The following is an 18,215-nucleotide window of genomic DNA, read 5'->3' as shown; positions in this document are numbered from 1 at the left end:
AAGATGGGAGGACGAGTGGCCCACTAGACCCACAAAAGCAGGGGGAATTCAGAGAAAAATGTTTTGAAAGAAACTGAAACTCCTCCTCTTACTAACATTGCACTTGGTCATATGCACCTGTTTTCTTCCAGGGTCCAGCTGGAAGGGGATCCCCCTACTATATTCCACCTCTGTTCCCTTTCTAAGTAGGGCTCACAATTCTCAGCACAGTACTATCATTAGTTTTACTACAGACTTTTGAAACAACTCATTTGATTCTCACCATAAAACAAAAACCAAAAACAAAGTCATCTGGGCTAGACTGGGGGGAGCGCCTGGTGCAAATAGCACAGCTGGCTCAGGATCACATACTTATTACATATTTGGCACCAAAGGTAGAAAGGAGTCAATGGCTGGTCCCAAGTGACGTTCCCCCACCTCACCTCCTTCCCTAGGGCTAGGCCTGATCCTGTCTACTTCAGTTCCCCTGGTAGTACAAGGGAATAGTTGGAACAAAGGAAGGGCCTGGGACTGAGCAGAGATGACAAGTATCAGGGGCTGCACAGGTCCCTAGATTCGGCATGAACCTTCCTCCCATGTACCACACTACTTTGCTTTCCCTGAACATACAAAGCTACTCACAGCTGGTGCAGTGGTGCACGCCTTTAATCCCAGCACTTGGGAGGCAGAGGCAGGCAGATCTCTGTGAGTTCGAGGCCAGCCTGGTCTACAGAGTGAGTCCAGGACAGCCAGGGCAGTTGGTTATACAGGAAAACAATGTCCCAAAAATCCAAAAACAGGTGTGCACCATCGCAGCAAGTGCTCTTAACCACTGAGCCATCTTTCCAGCCCCAATTCTTTATTGTTATTATTTTATTATTACATTTATCTATTTTGTGTGTCTGCATGCTTCAGCCCATGTACAGTTCAGAGGACAATCTTGAGAGTCAGTTCTCTCCTCCCAGCACTTGAGTCCTAGGGACTGAACTCTGGTTGCCAGGCTCGGCACAAGCACCATTACTGGCTGACCCATTTCACTTCACCGCCTCAAGTTCAAATTATTTCTAAAGGGCTATAAATGCTTTAGAGGGACCTGGGGAGCACCGACTCCTCAGGTTGCTCCCTGACTATTTCCCTACCATTAAGTTCTGCTAAAAACAGAAAAGGAAACTCAGGAGCTATGCAGATGGCTCAAGAAGTAAAGGCACCTGCTGCCAAGACTGACAACCAGAGTTCAATCCCTACAACCTGCCTGGTGGAAAGAAAGAGAGAACAGACTCCCACACATTCTTCTCTGACCTCCATATATACATAATATGGCATGTACATGTTTAAGAAAGGAAGCTTGGCTTTTGTGGAGAACCTAAAAACAAACCACACAAATGCAGGGAGATATAGCAGCAAGGGGCAACAGCAACTTCGGCTGCTCTCCACTGCTCTCTTGCTCCTGTGAGAACCCTGGCCTCACTGTGGAAAAAGAAGCCAGGAAAAGTTCCACCCACCTATCAAGTAGTCACAGTATGACAGGGCATGCACAGCCAACTGTCCCACTGGGGCACAGATTATGAGCAAGACACACAACCTCAGACATTTGGGCAGTCCCATCCCCACCCCCAATCTGAGGTATATGCTTTTCTGCTTGAGGATTCCCATGGTAAAACTGGGAAAATACAATGATGCTGAGCACAGAGAATTCAAAGGAGACAGGTGTATAGAAAATAGCACATAGAAATCTCCTATGTCTTGATACAATCTCAAATACTGCTGTTCTGACATTGGCTCAACGATCTAGGTAAGACAGGGTCCTGGCTTTTTCTCAAGGCCTCAGTTTCTCATTTTATAAAGTTGTTGTCAAATCTAAGGTTGTTGGTGTACACTTTTAATCCCAGCATTTGGGAGGCAGAAGCAAGAAGATCTCTGAGTTGGATGCCAGTCTCGTCTACAGAGCAAATTCTCGATCAGGTAGGGCTACACAAAGAAACCCTGTCTCAAAACAAACAAACAAACAAACAAACAAACTGTTAAAGCATGGTGCCAATAGGTTTGTAATCCCAATACTCAGGAGGCTGAGACATGAAGAGTGTCATATGTTCAAGGCCCAAGGGCACCTGGTCTACCAAAGGAGTTCCAGGTTAAACTGGGCTAGAGTGAGACCCTGTCTCAAAAACAAACAAACAAACAAACAATAAAAAGTGAAATTTCAAAAATGATCTAAGAGCTATCCTTCCCAATACTGATGATCCCTGTTCCAAGACCAAAGAGAAGTGGGCCTGGTTAATGCTTCTGGGCCATAATACACAGCCCCAGCTACTCTCTTCTGAAGCCCATGCAGACACATCTATGTGGCTTCCACTTGGCTCAAAGGCCAGCACCGCTGCCATGGCCAGCCAGAGCTAGACATTTCTGCTGAGTCAAAGGCAAATGGAGGGAAAGGGATTGAAGTTCGTGTTTCTAGGAGGTGGTTATCTGAGGCCAGCAGGGGCAGGGTGGGCCACAGGATACCCACCTCCACCCAAGAGTTCAGCGATGCTCAAAAATATCTAGGAGGAGGTGCCAGGGAGAAATGGGTACAAGCAATTGATACTGGCTCAAAAGTGCTGTCAGGATGTCAGAGGCAAAACAAAAGACAGAAAACCACCTGCGTAGGATTCTCAACAATGGAAGAATAAATGGTTCTAGTTGGAAAAAGGAAGGTCCAGAGAAGTCAAAGAGCAGACAAACTAAGAAGCTAGAACAGCGACTCTAATGCTGTGACCCTTTTAGTGCAGTTCCTCATGCCATGGTAATCCCGACCACAAAACTATTTTCGTTGTTCCTTCATAACTGCAATTTTGCTGCTGTTATGGATTGTAATGTAGATATCTGTTTTCCAATGGTCTTAGGCGACGCCTGTGAAATGGTCCTTTGACCCCAAAGGGGTTGCAACCCACACACTGAGAACTGCCCAGCTAGGAGTTCGTAGGATCTTTGGACATCTAAGTGTTTCCATACAAACTCTATCACTGCCATTTCCCTTTCTATCTTTGGCAGTGCTGGGCATCAAATCCAGGGTCTCCTGAATGCTAAACAAGAACTCCACTACTGAGCTATAGCTTCTGCCCTTCTTTTCAGAGTTTCAACCAATTCTATTTCATAAGATAATGATCCAAAATCTTCAGGAAGCTCTGAAGCACCCAGCTGAATGTGTGGCACACAGCAGGGTCAGAAAAACAACCAAGTGAGATATATGTAAGCAATTCACTCAATTCCAGCTGTCAGTTCCATGCCCCCTCTACTATTCCATATATGGTAAGAAGATAACGCCTGCAGGCCTTTGTGGACAGCCTAAGGTAATGGCCATCTGTCCCTATACAAGCTAGGCTAGAAACAGGGGGACAACAGAAAGCCTGGGGACAAAGTCCCCTTCCCCGGCACATGTATTGTGTACTCTGCACCAGGGAAACCTCTAGAGGTGGCCTAGAGACCAGGGGCCATCCATGTACTTCAGGGGAGAGGCCATAGGACCTCTGAGGTTTTACAGAGAAAAGCTGAGGGCAGCCCAGTCAGGGGAAATGTGCAGCCATAGTGCTGATAAGGAAAGGCCTTAAACCTGCTGTGGTCAGCTTTTCCTGTATGCTTGGGCCCCTTACTGGAAGGCCCCAAATGGGGCGGGGGGGGGGGTGGAGAGGTAGCTAAATAGACACAGGCGTACAAAAGCTGCTCTTGATGTGGGTTATTTTTCATACCAGGTCCTCAATAGCCCCACGCTGCCTCAGTGAACATCTGAGCCCAGATGCTCAACAGAAGTCTTGCTTCTTCTATGCGCAGCCTGAGGCTAATGCAGGGCCCAGAAACTAATAGGTCCTCACCTTTTCATTCTCTGCTTTCCTTTTATCCCCAAGGTACCTTCAAACTCAGTTCTCTCTTTAGTAAAAACCCCAGATGTGGTGGCACATTTTTGTAATCCCAGCACTCGGGAGGCAGAGGCAGGTGGATCTCTGTGAGTTCGAGGCCAGCCTGGTCTACAAAGTCAGTCCAGAACAGCCAAGGCTAACACACAGAGACCATGCCTTTTGTTTTGTTTTGTTTTTTGTTTTTCGAGACAGGTTTCTCTGTGTAGCCTTGACTGTCCTGGACTCACTTTGTAGGCCAGGCTGGCCTCGAATTCACAGTGATCCACCTGCCTCTGCCTCCCAAATGCTGGGAATAAAGGCGTGTTCCACCATGCCTGGCTTGAGACTCTGTCTTGAAAACCCAAGCAACTAAACAAACAAAAAACCGAAGGAGGACATAACTTCAAGCTAGATGGGTAGAAGGGTTGGGATTTTTCTCCAAATCAACAGAAACCATTACCTGAATACCTTCTGCTTGGTAGAAGGGGGTTAAGTGGCCATTTGTCCCACCCATTCCACAAACCTTTCTGGCTCTGAGACACAACTGAGAAAAAAAGCTAGGCTTTACCAGTGTTACTGTTCCATGATGACCTACTATGTATCAAGCATTAAAGGGATTTGCCAAAGTAAATCAAACCATTAACAAAAAAATCAAACTATAACAACAGTAGAGTCTTTTAAGCCATTCTTCAACTAATGAAAGAGGGTCCAGAAGGAAGTGTCACTTGCTCAGGAGTGGTACCTTAAACCAATCCAGCTTGTAACAGACATGGGGGTCACAAGAAACTAAGACCAGATCCAGAAAGAACTGATGGAGCCCCAGGGAGCACCACCATTTCACAGATGGGGAAACAGCCTAAGAGTCACATAGCAGTTATAAACTCAGGCTAGCACTAAAAGCCAGATCTTCTCAAAGATGCCAAGGAACAATTTTCCTTGGAAGACAGCAGAACCACTGGTATGGGAGAAGAATAGGCCACACTATTCTCCCTACATGTCTATATGGAGTTTCACAACTACCTGTTCAGTCAGATTCATAGCCACAAGGCACTCGAAGATCTAGCTCAGGCTTAGTATTCAGAAATTCTAAGCCAAGCTTGGTGGTGCATGCCTTTAATGCACTTGGGAGGCAGAGGCAGGTGGATCTCTGAGAGTATGAGGCCAGCCTGGTTTATGCAGAAAGTTCCAGAGCAGCCAAGACTAATAGAGTCTCAAAAATTTACTAATCCAGCAGCACATGGTGGCACACACCTTTAATCCCAGCACTCAGGAGGCAGAGGCAGGCAGATCACTGTGAGTTTGAGGCCAGCCTGGTCTACAAAGGGAGTCCAGGACAGCCAGGGCTACACAGAGAGACCCTGTCTCAAAAAACCAAAAAAAAAAAAAAATTTACTAATTCTTAGCTATGTATAATGGCTCACACCTATAATCTCAGTGCTGGGCGTGGTGGCACACACCTTTAATCCCAGCACTCTGGAGGCAGGTGGATCTCTCTGAGTTCGAGGCCAGCCTGGCCTACAAAGGGAGTCCAGGATAGCCAAGGCTACACAGAGAGAGACCCTGTCTCGAAAAAACAAAAAAACAAAAAAATTTACTAATTCTTAGCTATGCATAATGGCTCACACCTATAATCTCAGTGCTGGGCGTGGTGGTACACACCTTTAATCCCAGCACTCTGGAGGCAGGTGGATCTCTCTGAGTTCGAAGCCAGCCTGGCCTACAAAGGGAATCCAGGACAGCCAAGGCTACAGAGAAACCTTGTCTTGAAAAACAAACAAACAAACAAAAACAAAAAAAAAAAAAAAAAAAGAAAAGAAAAGAAACCTACAGAAATGCTTATGAAAAGAAATAACCCAGTGTCAAAAGTTATACATAAAAATACTGTTTCAGGAGAGTGAGAAAGAGCGGGCAGGGTAGTTTATAAAGTAAGGCTATCCATGGGTTAATCACTTTTGTTCCTAGATCACTGAGTCTCAAAGAATTCACTATTTTTTTCTATTTTTGTGAAGGTAAAAGAAAAAAATAAACTAATGTAGAAACTTGTAAAGATCTAGGGTTTTTTGTTTTGTTTTGAGACAAGACAAATATAGCCTTGGCTGTCATGGAACCTGGTATTTAGTCCAGGATTAAACTCAGAGATCCAACCTGCTTCTGCCTTCTAACTGCTTGGATTCAAGTGCTTCACCCACGCCCAATTTCACATACATAGCACATGTATAGGCATATAACAGAGGCCATCCCCAATACACCACACCAGAGAAAACTCTAGGCACTAATTCTTACATACCAAAGCATCAACAATATGATATGGTTATCCCACATACAAAAGTCTTGACTACCAGCCAGGCAGTGGTGGTGCACACCTATCATCCCAGCACTTGGGAGGCAGAGGTAGGCAGATCTCTGTGAGTTTGAGGCCAGCATGGTCTACAGAGTGAGTACAGGACAGTCAGGGATACAGAGAGAAACCCTGTTCAAAAACAAAAATAAATAAATAAATCTTGACTACTACATACTTCTGGTGTAACCCTGAGCAAGTCACTCGCCACTTCTGAGACATACCTTTAATCCCAGCACTTGGGAGGCAGAGGCAGGGGGTATCACTGTGAGTTCGATGTGATCCGCAGAGTAAGTTCCAGAACAGCCAGGGCTACATAGAGAAATCCTGTCTCAAAGAACAAAACAAAACAACAAAAGAAAAACTAACCAAAGAAAGAGTTTCCTGTAGTCTTAACAGAGCAATACGTCCCTGAATGATGTCACTTTATCATTACTATTGCTGTTATTATTACTGACTCAACACAGTCCAAGAACAGAGGCCAAGTACCTCTGCCTCACTCCTGTCTCAGGGGCTGCTACTGATTACTGGCACACAGCCCAGAAGCCTTAAGCCCTTAGCCCTCAGAGCTGATACAGACTCACCTACAGCCCGAAATAGACAGGCACCATCCTCCTTCATCTGCTTGATGATGAAGCCTTTCTTGTCCCGTAAGGCCTTTTCAAACCAGTGTTCCTGCTGTAGGAAAGAGTGGAAGGATCAGCAACAGGGAAACCTGTACCCCCTCCCCAGGGTCCTGCCCTCAAGTTCCTGAGAGGACCAAAAGATTAGCCAAAAGGATACTGGGAAATTCACAACCCTTCTTAACTACTCTGTGGCCACAAACCAGGAGACTTAGTCAGTGGACAAGAACAAAATTAATCCCAGAGAGGTCCCAGACCCACTGAAAACAGGATCTTCATCTGCTTCAGATCCCTGCTCTCAATCATGTAAGACCTGGCCCAGTCAGCCAGAGGCCTAGACCCCATAAGTGCCTATATAGAGAATGTGGTTCTCTATCATCAGGTTTCACCCAGGGAAGATGCTGAGGAGAGTAACTAGCTAGACCCTGGATCTTGACCCTATAAACATCTGGGAAATTCTCTAAGATATATTGTGTAAGGCAGAAAGTGAGCCAAGTATGATCTCAAGGGTGTCCAGACACATTTACATATATATTTAAATGAGCATTTACATATGTATACAAGCATATATATAGCACAAAATTGAAAAAAGTAGACAATAAAATATAATCCCGAAGTATTCATGCTAGTGATGATTTTTCTTAACTTTCTTCCCAATAAGATATACAATTCTTCATCTAAAATTCCAATCCCTAAATGTTTTGAACATCAAGAGACTTGAAAAAATATTGAAAACCCAAACCCAAAGTCTTAATCTAATTCATGTCCCACCTAACCCGAATAGAATATACCAAAATACCCTACTTGAGGGTGAAGATTCAAACATTTCCATGCAAAAATATTTAGACACATGATCACGAGGTGCCACTCCAGCCTCTGTTAAAGTATTACATAATACAAAGTCTAAACAGAGAACTTTTCCAAATTCTGAGCATTTTCTAAATTTCAAATTACATGTGATTCCAAAGGTTTGCTTAAGTGGACATATACAAGCTCATGCTTCCAGATTAAAATATAATAATAATAATAGATGATGACCTTGACAGCTTAAGACATTTCCATTTCAAAACAAGAAGAAGCAGATCTTTCTCAGGCCCCTCACGCCCTCTGCTGGCTGCCAGAAGCACACAGCTTGACCTGGCAACAGGACTGTACTACAAAATAGGAAGCCTGTTCCTAAGGGACATTACCCTGCCTAGGAACTTACAGACTCCCAGCTAAAGATGACCACAAAGGGCCATTTTTGTACTCCACCACAGGAAATAGGTAGAGCCCATGTCCTTGAAAAAGCAAGAGAGATCTCTGGCAGAGTGAGCATAGTGTCTAGAGGTCTAAATCCTTGCTTTTCAAGCCAGCCAGCTCCATTACTGTACTGTTTTCCTGGTTGTAGGTAAGCTGCCTAAACTTGTCATACCAGTTACAAAAATGGGAAGCATTTGGTCTACTTGACACATTTGCCAAGAGATCAGGAATTCTGTCAGGACCTAAAGAGGTTCTGTAATAGCATACTGGTGAGGTGGTCACTAAACATAAAAGGAGAAGAGACCAGCATAAAAAGACATACAAGCCAGGCATGGTGGCACACGCCTTTAATCCAGCACTCAGGAGGCAGAGATGAGGCCAGCCCCCCATCCCCCCCACACACACACAAAGGAGATACCCTCAAAAAGTCCTAGGTGAGTGACCAGACAGAGGATGAAGAGGGACAAGGGAAAACCTAGCCAGCCCCACCCTCAGGGCCTACCACATCAGGAACGTGTGGTTTCGTTTGCAGAGATGACAAACACACCTGTAAGCCTTTAATGTGCGTCTCTGGGCAGCACAAACACACCTGTTTGTGCACAACCTCCCAGCAGCGCAGGTGCTCCTCCTGCCCTGGAGGCTGTGCACCAGCACACCAGCTAGTTACTCCAAATTCATCCTTGCCCACGTCATCAGCCATCTCCCAGAACCACAAGGCCTAGCCCATGAAGGGGATGTCCAGAAAAAAGAAACTTTTAACTTTACTACACACCCGACAAAAGGGAGATTCACAAGAGACAGAACAGCATTCTCTCATGTATAGGAGGAAAATACAAGAAGGGATAAGAAGAGAAAAGGGGGGGGGTGTTCCTAACTAATCATCTCCCCATATATGAGTCATCCTGGGCTGGACAGTGAAGACAGCAAAATGAATCAGACTTGGTCTCTACCATGATAAACTTCTAGGGGAGGGGTAGAGAAATAAGCAATGACTACTCACAGTAAGAGTGGGGCTGCAGCCGGGTGTGGTGGCGCAGCCTTTAATCCCAGCACTCAGGAGGCAGAGGCAGGTGGATCGCTATGAGTTCGAGGTGAGTCTGGTCTGTCTACAACGCAAGTCCAGGACAGCCAGGGCTACACAGAGAAACCCTGTCTCAAAAAACCAACCAAGCAAACATAGAAATAGTCATTCCTCGCCACTAAGCACCAGAGATGCTCAGAGCCTGACAATGTGTACAGTAGAGCAAAGACACAAGCAAGACTAGGCAGCAAAGCAGGGAAAAGCCAGGAAGGAGGATGAACTCATATTAGCTGAGTGCTTTGTCCCATGCCAGGTGCCAGATACAAAAGTGACCTCATTTAATTTTCCTCACCACAACCCAAGTGGCAGGAAGTGTTATCCCCATTTTACAAAAGCAAAAAGGAGCTGCAATTTGGGTACTAGCAAAGCCTGGTAGTATAGACGCAATACACAATGTGCCATGAGCAGTGACACATACCTGGCAGCAAGTCCTGGGGACAGTCTGGCTTGTCTCTAAAAATAAAGGAAGTCTGAATAGACAGACCTTTTCACAAGCAGGGTGTGGGTCCTAGGTCACTGAGTGGCAACTAGGGTGCATCTAGAGGATGGATCGCTACACGTCCCCTGGGTTTGGCACCCCAGTTTGAAAAGCTATGGCTCTAGCTTCTTCCTCTCTTTCCCTCCCTCTCCCACTTTGAGAAGAAAATGTTTAGGAAGTGCTGGAGGGCTGGAGAATAGTCCAACAATCTATAGGTTTATTCTGTATTTGTGATCTGACCCAAAAAGATCAAGTCCCAGCCCCAAACTTTGCAAGCTCAAGGCCAAGCCTGGAGCAGAACTTCTCCCTAACTCTTAAGCCTTTGCAAAGGGACTGGACAAAGCTCTCTGAACACCATGGCATCGAATCCCAGGAGCTGAGACAGGACCCTACAATCTCCTGGTTTAAAGGCCTAAGAGAAGTTTGAACAGGCTGGGGAACCCAATTGATTTAGGTTGTAGTGCAGCTCGCCCAAATAAAAGCCAAGTGATGAACTGCATTGAGACACAATATTCCAATCTGTGAAATGGAACACAAGATTCCTAGTAAGTGGGATGGTAGGCAGTACTTTGGCCAGTAGATTGGAGGAGGGGTGGTGAGACAAGGTCTAAGTGCCACTGGCTATCCTCAAACTCACTATGTTGACCAGGATGTCCTCAAACTTATGTCTCCAGAGTTAAAGGAGTCTACCACCACACTTGGCTATAACTGTCTTTACAAAGTACTATCAAACCAGTTGCTTCAGGGCAGTGAGAAACATGGTAAGACCAGGGTATGCACTACACCCTGCAGTAGGAGATCCTCTCCCTGATCTGGATTAGGTTGAATCACGTGTACCTGGAAATATCAGACCTAATGCCTAGAGCCTGTATGTGTAATACTTTTTCATGTATTATATGTATATAATCTTCCCAATAAAATATATATAATGTATATATATCTTCCAAGGTGTACTCCTGCAGGCCAGAAGAGGGCATCAGATCTCATTATAGATGGCTGTGAGCCACCATGTGGTTGCTGGGAATTGAACTCAGGACCTCTGGAAGAGCAGACAGTGCTCTAGCCCTATGTGTAATATTTTTTAAAGGATATTTGCAGAAGCAATTATGTTGAAAATCTTGAGATAGGGAAGTCACCTGGAACACTGAGTGGGGCCTGAGTGCAATCAAGTGTGGGGCTTCATTTTTTTCAACTTGACTGGACTTGGAATAACTTAAGAGACACCTCTAACGCCAGGCGTGGTGGGTATGCCTTTAATCCCAGAACTCAGGAGGCAGAGGCAGGCAGATCACTGTGAGTTCGAGGCCAGTCTGGTCTATAAAGTGAGTCCAGGATAGCCAAGGCTACACAGAGAAACCCTGTCTCAGAGAGGGGAGACAGACAGACAGACAGACAGACAGACAGACACCTCGAGATGTGTCCTTTAGGAAGTTTCCAGATAGGTCTAACTCATCACTTGAATGTGGGTGATATCATCACATAACATAGGCTGGGGTCTCAGGCTCAATAAAAATGGGAAAAGGCAAATGAGTTTCATTAGTGTTCACTTCTCCCCTGGTCTGACGTGACTAGCTGTCTCACATTCCTACTGCCATGTCTTGCCCACTGGAATGGACTGCATCCCCCAAATAAATCTCTCACGTTGCTTTTGTCAGGTATTCTGTTATAGCAACAAGAAAAAAGTGATAAAGTTGGTACCCAGAAGTGGGGGTCACTGCTGTGAATACCTGATTATACCATTTGTAGGCATTTGGAGGTGGTTTGCAGGAAGAATTTGGAAGGGGTTGGTTCTGTGTGCTAGAGAAGAGTGCTTAAGTAGAGCTTAAGTATATTCTGGCAGGAATGTGGAATAAAAGAATATACAGACAGAAATGTGAACAATGAAGTCCTGGTTGAGGAGATCTCAGGTAGGTACAAGGACTAGACGCCATTTGTTTTGTAGTCTGGCAAAGTAATCTGGCTCGTTTCTGCCTGCCTGATCATTTGAGTGAGGCTGAACTCCTAAGTAATAGATAAAGTGACTTATAAAAAAATTGAAGTCAGTATAAGCTCTAGGCCTTAGTATAGTTATCACTGTGGTTTACTGCATTAATCCATTGAGAGTGCACAAAACATACAAGATGTGGAAAATGTATAGGTTCGTGAAGAAAAGAGCATCAACCAGTTGGCTATGGTGGTTATGTTTATGATCCTAACACTTGGGAGGTAGAGACAAGAGGATCAGGAGTTCAAAGTTAGCCTCAGCTACATAGAGATGGGTTATGTGAGATCCCGACTCAAAAAAAGTTATGGACAGAAATATGCAGTTTGACAAGGCAAAGAGTTGACTGCCTTAAAGCTGAAGGCAGTCAGGTTTGGATAAAGTGGCTACAAGTGTGATGAAATTTATGCAAGTTAGAAAAACCCTAAGCCAGGCTTGGTGGCACACACTTATAATCCCAGCCCTCAGGAGACAGAGGCAGGTGGATCACTGTGAGCTCAAGGCCAACCTGGTCTGCTGAGTGAGTCCAGAACAGCCAAGGCTACATAAAAATACCCTGCCTTGAAAAACCAAGAAAAGAAAAAAGAAAAACCCTAACTCCCAAATACACACACACACACACACACACACACACACACACACACATATCCATCCACCCTTGAGGATAAGACCCTACCAGGAATGAATGGTTCCAGGCTATAAAAGTGAAAACTTAGCTGAAGAACATACAACCCGTAAAAAGCAGAGCTTCTAGAGTAAAATGCAGAAAACACCATAGAGAAATGTTTTCCTCAGTTTCAGTCAACAAGGCACAGCGACCACAGCACCTGCAGTCCAAGGGGACTAGGCTATATTTTGAGCTAGTAGTATAACTTGACATCATCCACATCAGCTTGGTTTTTCAAACACACAGAATTCAACAATGAGGTGACCAAACAGCCTTGCACCAATGTTTCAGAAAGCCATAGAGATCAGGTAACATGTAGCAGGGTCAGATTTTCTGCAATAAGGCTCTAAGAAGCCATTTTATTTTATTGGGTTTTTTTTTCTGAGACAGGGTCTCTCTGTGTAGCCTTGGTTGGTCTGGATTCTCTTTGTAGACCAGGCTGGCCTCAAACTCACAGAGATCCACCTACGTCTGCCTCCTGAGTGCTGGAATTAAAGGTGTGCACCAGCACACCCACCCGAAGAGGCCATTTTATGAAGCTGTAAAGGTGATGCTTTTTGCAATGGTGGCCTCAAGGGTATTGGAGATGCCAAAAACATCTGCCAAGGAAAACTTTAGAACAGTGGTTCCCAACCTTCCTAATGCTGCGACCCTTTAATACAGTTCTTCATGTTGTGGTGACCTCATTGCTACTTCATAGCTGTAATTTCGCTGTTATGAATTGTAATGTAAATATTTGTGGTTTTGGATGGTCTTAGTTGACCCTGGGAAAGGGTTCAGCCTACAGGTTGAGGACCGCTGTCTTAGGCACTGAGTGAAGCTGATTCAAGATAGAAGCTGTAGAGGCGGGCATGGTGGCGCATGCCTTTAATCCCAGCACTTGGGAGGCAGAAGCAGGTGGATCACTGTGAATTTGAGGCCAGCCTAGTCCACAAATCGAGTCCAGAATAGCCAAGGCTACACAGAGAGACCCTGTCTCAAATCAAACAAACAAACAAAGCTGTATGCTCAAAGCAACAGAGCTGAGGGGTACAACTATCCAGCTTGCTGGAACACAGATGATGCTATCAAAAGTTCAGGTGTTGGACAGGAATTGCAGGGTTTAGTGTTTTCCTCACTGAGCTCAGTCTTACTTTCATCTACTCTTTCTTGGCTAATGTTCCCATTCCTCTCTTCTGGAATGGGAATGTTTGCTCTGTGTCACCTTATATTAGATAACGCAACATGCTTTATTTGTTATTTTACAGAGGCTCACAGTTAAGTCTCACAATGTAACCCTGACTGGCTTAGGACTCAGAGATCTACTTGCCTCTACCTCCCATGTGCTGGGATTAATGGTATATACCATCTCACCAGGCCTTGAACACAGGATTTTGGACAACGTTAGAACTGCTAAGAATTTGACTATGCTTACAGATGAACTAAATGTGTTATCTACCTTAAGATTGCTATGAGATGTTGAGGGCCATGAGTAAAATATTAATATTTAGACATAATAGATTTGGATGGCAAGTTGCGAATGGGTGGACTTGTAATGGATAATCCTCAGTTAACTCGATTAGATTTGAAATTACCTAGGAAATAGACATCTTGATGTGCCTTTTAGGGAGTTTCAAGAGCATTAACACGAGTGAAGGCCCACCCTAAACATGCCATCATCCCATGGGCTGGGGTCCTGTGCTGAATAATAGGAGGGGAGAAAGAGAACTGAGTACCAGCATCCATCTCTCTGCTTCCTGACTGTAGACATAATCTGAACAGCTGCCTCACACTCCTGCCACCAGGCTTCCCCACCATGATGGACTGTATCCCCTCAAACTGTAAGTAACAACAAACCCTTCCCTTCCTTAAGTTGCTTTTGTCACAAGAAAAGTAACTAAGACAACTGTCTTCATAGAGAGAGACCATTTAATACAAAACAGGGAACCATCCACATACACAAAGCGAAAGCCAATGTGAAGACAGAGACAGAGACTGGAGTGATGCAGCCATCAGAAGCTGAATCTCTCCTAGCTGCCCTGGAGCACATCCAGTAGGTGCCAAACCCTTGATTTTGGCCTAGTGAAACCTATTTTGAACTTCTGACCACCAAAACTAAAACAGAATATATCCATTGTTCTAAGCCAAACAGTCTATGGTTATTTGTCACAACAGCCATAGGAAATTAATATATCCCTTGTAGCACTCCTTTAGTATGTGAGCTCTAGGGCTTTGTGGCTGTGAAACTCACAGCATGGCTCCCATTCAGTACAATCCACTTCCCTAGAGAGGACTAGAATTAAAAGGCAGTAGGGGCCTGGAATCCTTCCTCTCAGCCTGGGAAGTTGCTGACCCAGCCTGAGGGTAAAAGAGCTGCCAATAAAGGGGGGAGGGTGCAGGCAAGGATGGCAACAGCATCGGACAGATGTCTTCTTAGAGGCCATGGCCAAGAGGTGTTTAGTATTCTAGGGCTCACAGCTTTGTCCCAGCAAGCCTGGAGCCAACACCACCCCCTCACCCAAAACACCCAGGAACATTGGCTCTGATCCAGGGGTAATAAACACAGGCAATCCATCCAATGGGAAACACAGACAAGCTGCTTCTCCAAGCAAACCTACCAGAAAAGAAGAAAGAGAAGCAAGACCCCCTCTAAAACAAAAAACAAAACAAAACAAAAACTATTTCTGGGCCACCAGAGGATTAAAAACCAAGATCCTATTATTTGGCAATAAGAACAACTAAAGTACATGCTATACCATGGATGTGCTCCGAACACATGGTAACCAACACAATCGAAGTTATAAAGGCCTACGTTATTATATGATTCTATTTGCTTCATAATAGTTCAATCCAGACAAATTAGTAGGTTGCCAGGGGCTGGAAAGGGATGAAGGAATGGGGGTGGGAATGTTAAAAGGTATAAAAGGTCTTTCTATGATGTTACAAACATTGTAAAACTGATGACAAAAGTACAATTCGATGGCGATGTTGACAGCCACTGAATTGTACACTTTTTATTTTGGTTATTTTACACAGTCTCCCAACACTGGCCCAGACTGGCCTCAAATTTTTGGCAATCTTCTTGCCTCAACCTCCCAAACGATGTGATTATAGGCTTGAGCCATCACATCCATATAATTGTGCACCTGAGTTTCATCACAATAAAACTGTTAAACAAAAGCCCAGCATGGTGGCGCACACCTTTAGTCCCAGCACTTGGGAGGCAGAGGCAGGCGGATCTCTGTGAGTTTGAGGCCAGTCTGGTCTATAAAGAGACTCCAGGACAGGCAAGGCTACACAGAGAAACCCTGTCTCAAAAAACAAACAAACAAACAAACAAATAAATAAATAAAACAAAAACAAAACCACCGAAGAACCTATAGAATCTCCGAGGAAGAGAGAAATGCTACACTGGCTGAAACGTCACAGAGCATCTTCTAGCTGGGCGGTGCTGCTGCAAACCTTTGATCCCAGCACTCAGGAGGCAGAGGCTGGTGGACCTCTGAGTTTGAGGACAGTCTAGTCTTCAGAGCAAGTTCCAAGACAGCAGGACTATCACATAGAGAAACCCTGTCTCAAAAACAAACAACAAGAAAGGTGGAAGAGGTAACATCCCCAGTTCCAAGGGTCCCACATAAACTTCCATAAAGGACAGGAAGAGTGTAAAACAGAAAATTAAAGATGAGATTACACTTTTTCTTAGGGTAATGAGTTCAATCACCCTCTTCAACATTATACATTTAGTAAGTAGAAAAATCAAGACCAAAGCTGGGCAGTGGTGATGCACGCCTGTAATCCCAGCACTCAGAGGCAGATGCAGGTGGATCTCTGAGTTCCAAGGCCAGTCTCATGTATAGAGTGAGTTCCAGGACAACCAGAGCTACACAGTGAAACCCTGTCTTAAAAAACAAACAAACTAGCCAGGCGTGGTGGCGCACACCTTTAATCCCAGTGCTCGGGAGGTAGAGGCAGGCGGATCGCTGTGAGTTCGAGGCCAGCCTGATCTACAAAGTGAGTCCAGGACAGCCAAGGCTACACAGAGAAACCCTGTTTCAAAAAAAAAACACCCCAAAAATAAACACTCCAAAATAAACAAACAAACTAAAAACCGCGACCCAGAAAAGGGAACCGCCCAAAGACCACACAAAGTTTACTGTAGAAAAAGGACTAAAATCCATGTTGCCAGGGCAGGGACCATGTAATGTTTCCTTACCAGTCAACCACTCGATTCCAGATGGGCAAGCTTCTAGATGCCAAGAGATAGGTACTATGAATGGACAACGAGTCTTGGGAAGAAAATAAGATGGTCTTGGGGCAAATTACTCATCCTGAGCAAAAAGGACAAAGTAGGCAAGGCTTGACAATTACACTCTAGTAACCCCGATGTATTTTTACTCTAAAATAAGAGTTCTACAATCATGAAACAGTTCAACACGGAGGCAGAGGCAGGCAGATCGCTGTGAGTTTGAGGCCAGTCTAGTCTATAAAGAGACTCCAGGACAGGCAAGGCTACACAGAGAAACCCTGTCTCGAAAAACAAAACAAAACAAAACAGTTCAACACTGGAGTTTGAACTCTAGCTTGCCCAGCTCCAAACGCCAACTTCTTTCCACATATAACCGTAGATCTTGATAGCTGGCTATAACGCTGCCATTCTTAAGCCTTTTACCAAACAGGCTTTGTCCTACCCACCAAACCTCTATGGCTGGGGAAGAAGCAAGGAAGAAAGAGAAGGAACCCAGTTCTTCAAAAGACACTCACTCGACTATCAACTTCAGGTATCGGGGGCTTTGAAATCCCTAAAACCCAAAGGTAACTGACACCTCATTTCATATTACCAAGAGAGTTAGGAACGTGAGGAACAAAGAGCAGAAGCTATAGTAGTTTCATTCTGCAAAATGTGACATACTGAGACGTAGAATCCACATAGTGACTGCACTGCTAAGCCTAGCATCTTCCACTATCTTACTGTGCATGCCTCTTTCTCCAACATCTCTCTCTGTGAGGTCTCCTAGCTCAGGATGCTTATAAGCCATTGTTTTCAGTGGACTGACTCTCAGAAAGGCGACCATGCCTGAGAAAGGGACCCCCTGACATCATCTCCCCAGAACCCCAACCCAAGGTTCCTGGAGAATCCAAAAAAGAACAGGAGGACATTTTCATAGAACTGGCCTGGGAAAGGAACCCTCTGACATCATCTCCCCAGAACTCCAACCCAAGGTTCCTGGAGAATCCGAAAAAGAACAGGAGGACATTTTCATAGAACTGGCCTGGGAAAGGAACCCTCTGACATCATCTCCCCAGAACCCCAACCCAAGGTTCCTGGAGAATCCGAAAAAGAACAGGAGGACATTTTCATAGAACTGGCCTGGGAAAGGAACCCTCTGACATCATCTCCCCAGAACCCCAACCCAAGGTTCCTGGAGAATCTGAAAGAGAACAGGAAGACATGTTCATAGACCTGCAACCAGATTCACTATTCAGACTAATCATCAAACCTGTCAGTACCAATCCAGCCTCCAGGTTATAAACATCTTCAAACAGTTGTGGACCAAGACTGTGGCAGCAGAACCAATCTCCCTTCTTCTCATCCTCAAAAGGCTCAAAGTTGGGGCAGGTGAGGCAGGGAGAATAGGAGTGGCTCCTTCTTCCCCCTGTCTCTACAGTAGAACAGAAAGCTTCCCCCAACATAGGGAAGAGCAGGTTCCATCAGTCCATCAGACCTTACTTCCAACTTCTTATGACAAATATAAGGGCAGTACTACAAGGGGGTGTAAGAATGCGGCCTTTTGCATCTCTATAAACAACACACCTTCTCTTTCCCTGGGACCAGGATACATAGCTCTGTAAGGGGCAAAGAAACTTTACAAGAACCTGGGATTCATAACTCCTGGACCCAGCTAGGCGGTGGTGGCGCACCCCTTTAATCCCAGCACTTGGGAGGCAGAGGCAGGCAGATCACTGAGTTTGAGGCC

The 18,215-nt window shown here is 45.0% G+C and overlaps 1 protein-coding gene across 4 annotated transcripts in view; it reads right to left on the bottom strand.

The window, feature by feature from the left end:
- OTUD5 (OTU deubiquitinase 5) overlaps positions 1-18,215 on the bottom strand; it is a 33,724-nt gene that overhangs the window by 11,994 nt on the left and 3,515 nt on the right. For all 4 annotated transcript variants that reach the window (XM_084790606.1, XM_084790608.1, XM_084790607.1 and 1 more), the window contains one exon: positions 6,774-6,867. In XM_084790606.1, the coding sequence (XP_084646732.1) occupies positions 6,774-6,867 (94 nt within the window). The remainder of the gene's footprint in view (positions 1-6,773; positions 6,868-18,215) is intronic.

Source organism: Acomys minous (assembly GCF_964271855.1).
Source record: "Acomys minous genome assembly, chromosome: 7".
Lineage (NCBI taxonomy): Eukaryota > Metazoa > Chordata > Mammalia > Rodentia > Muridae > Acomys > Acomys minous.
This window is presented reverse-complemented; position numbering and strand designations above follow the sequence as displayed.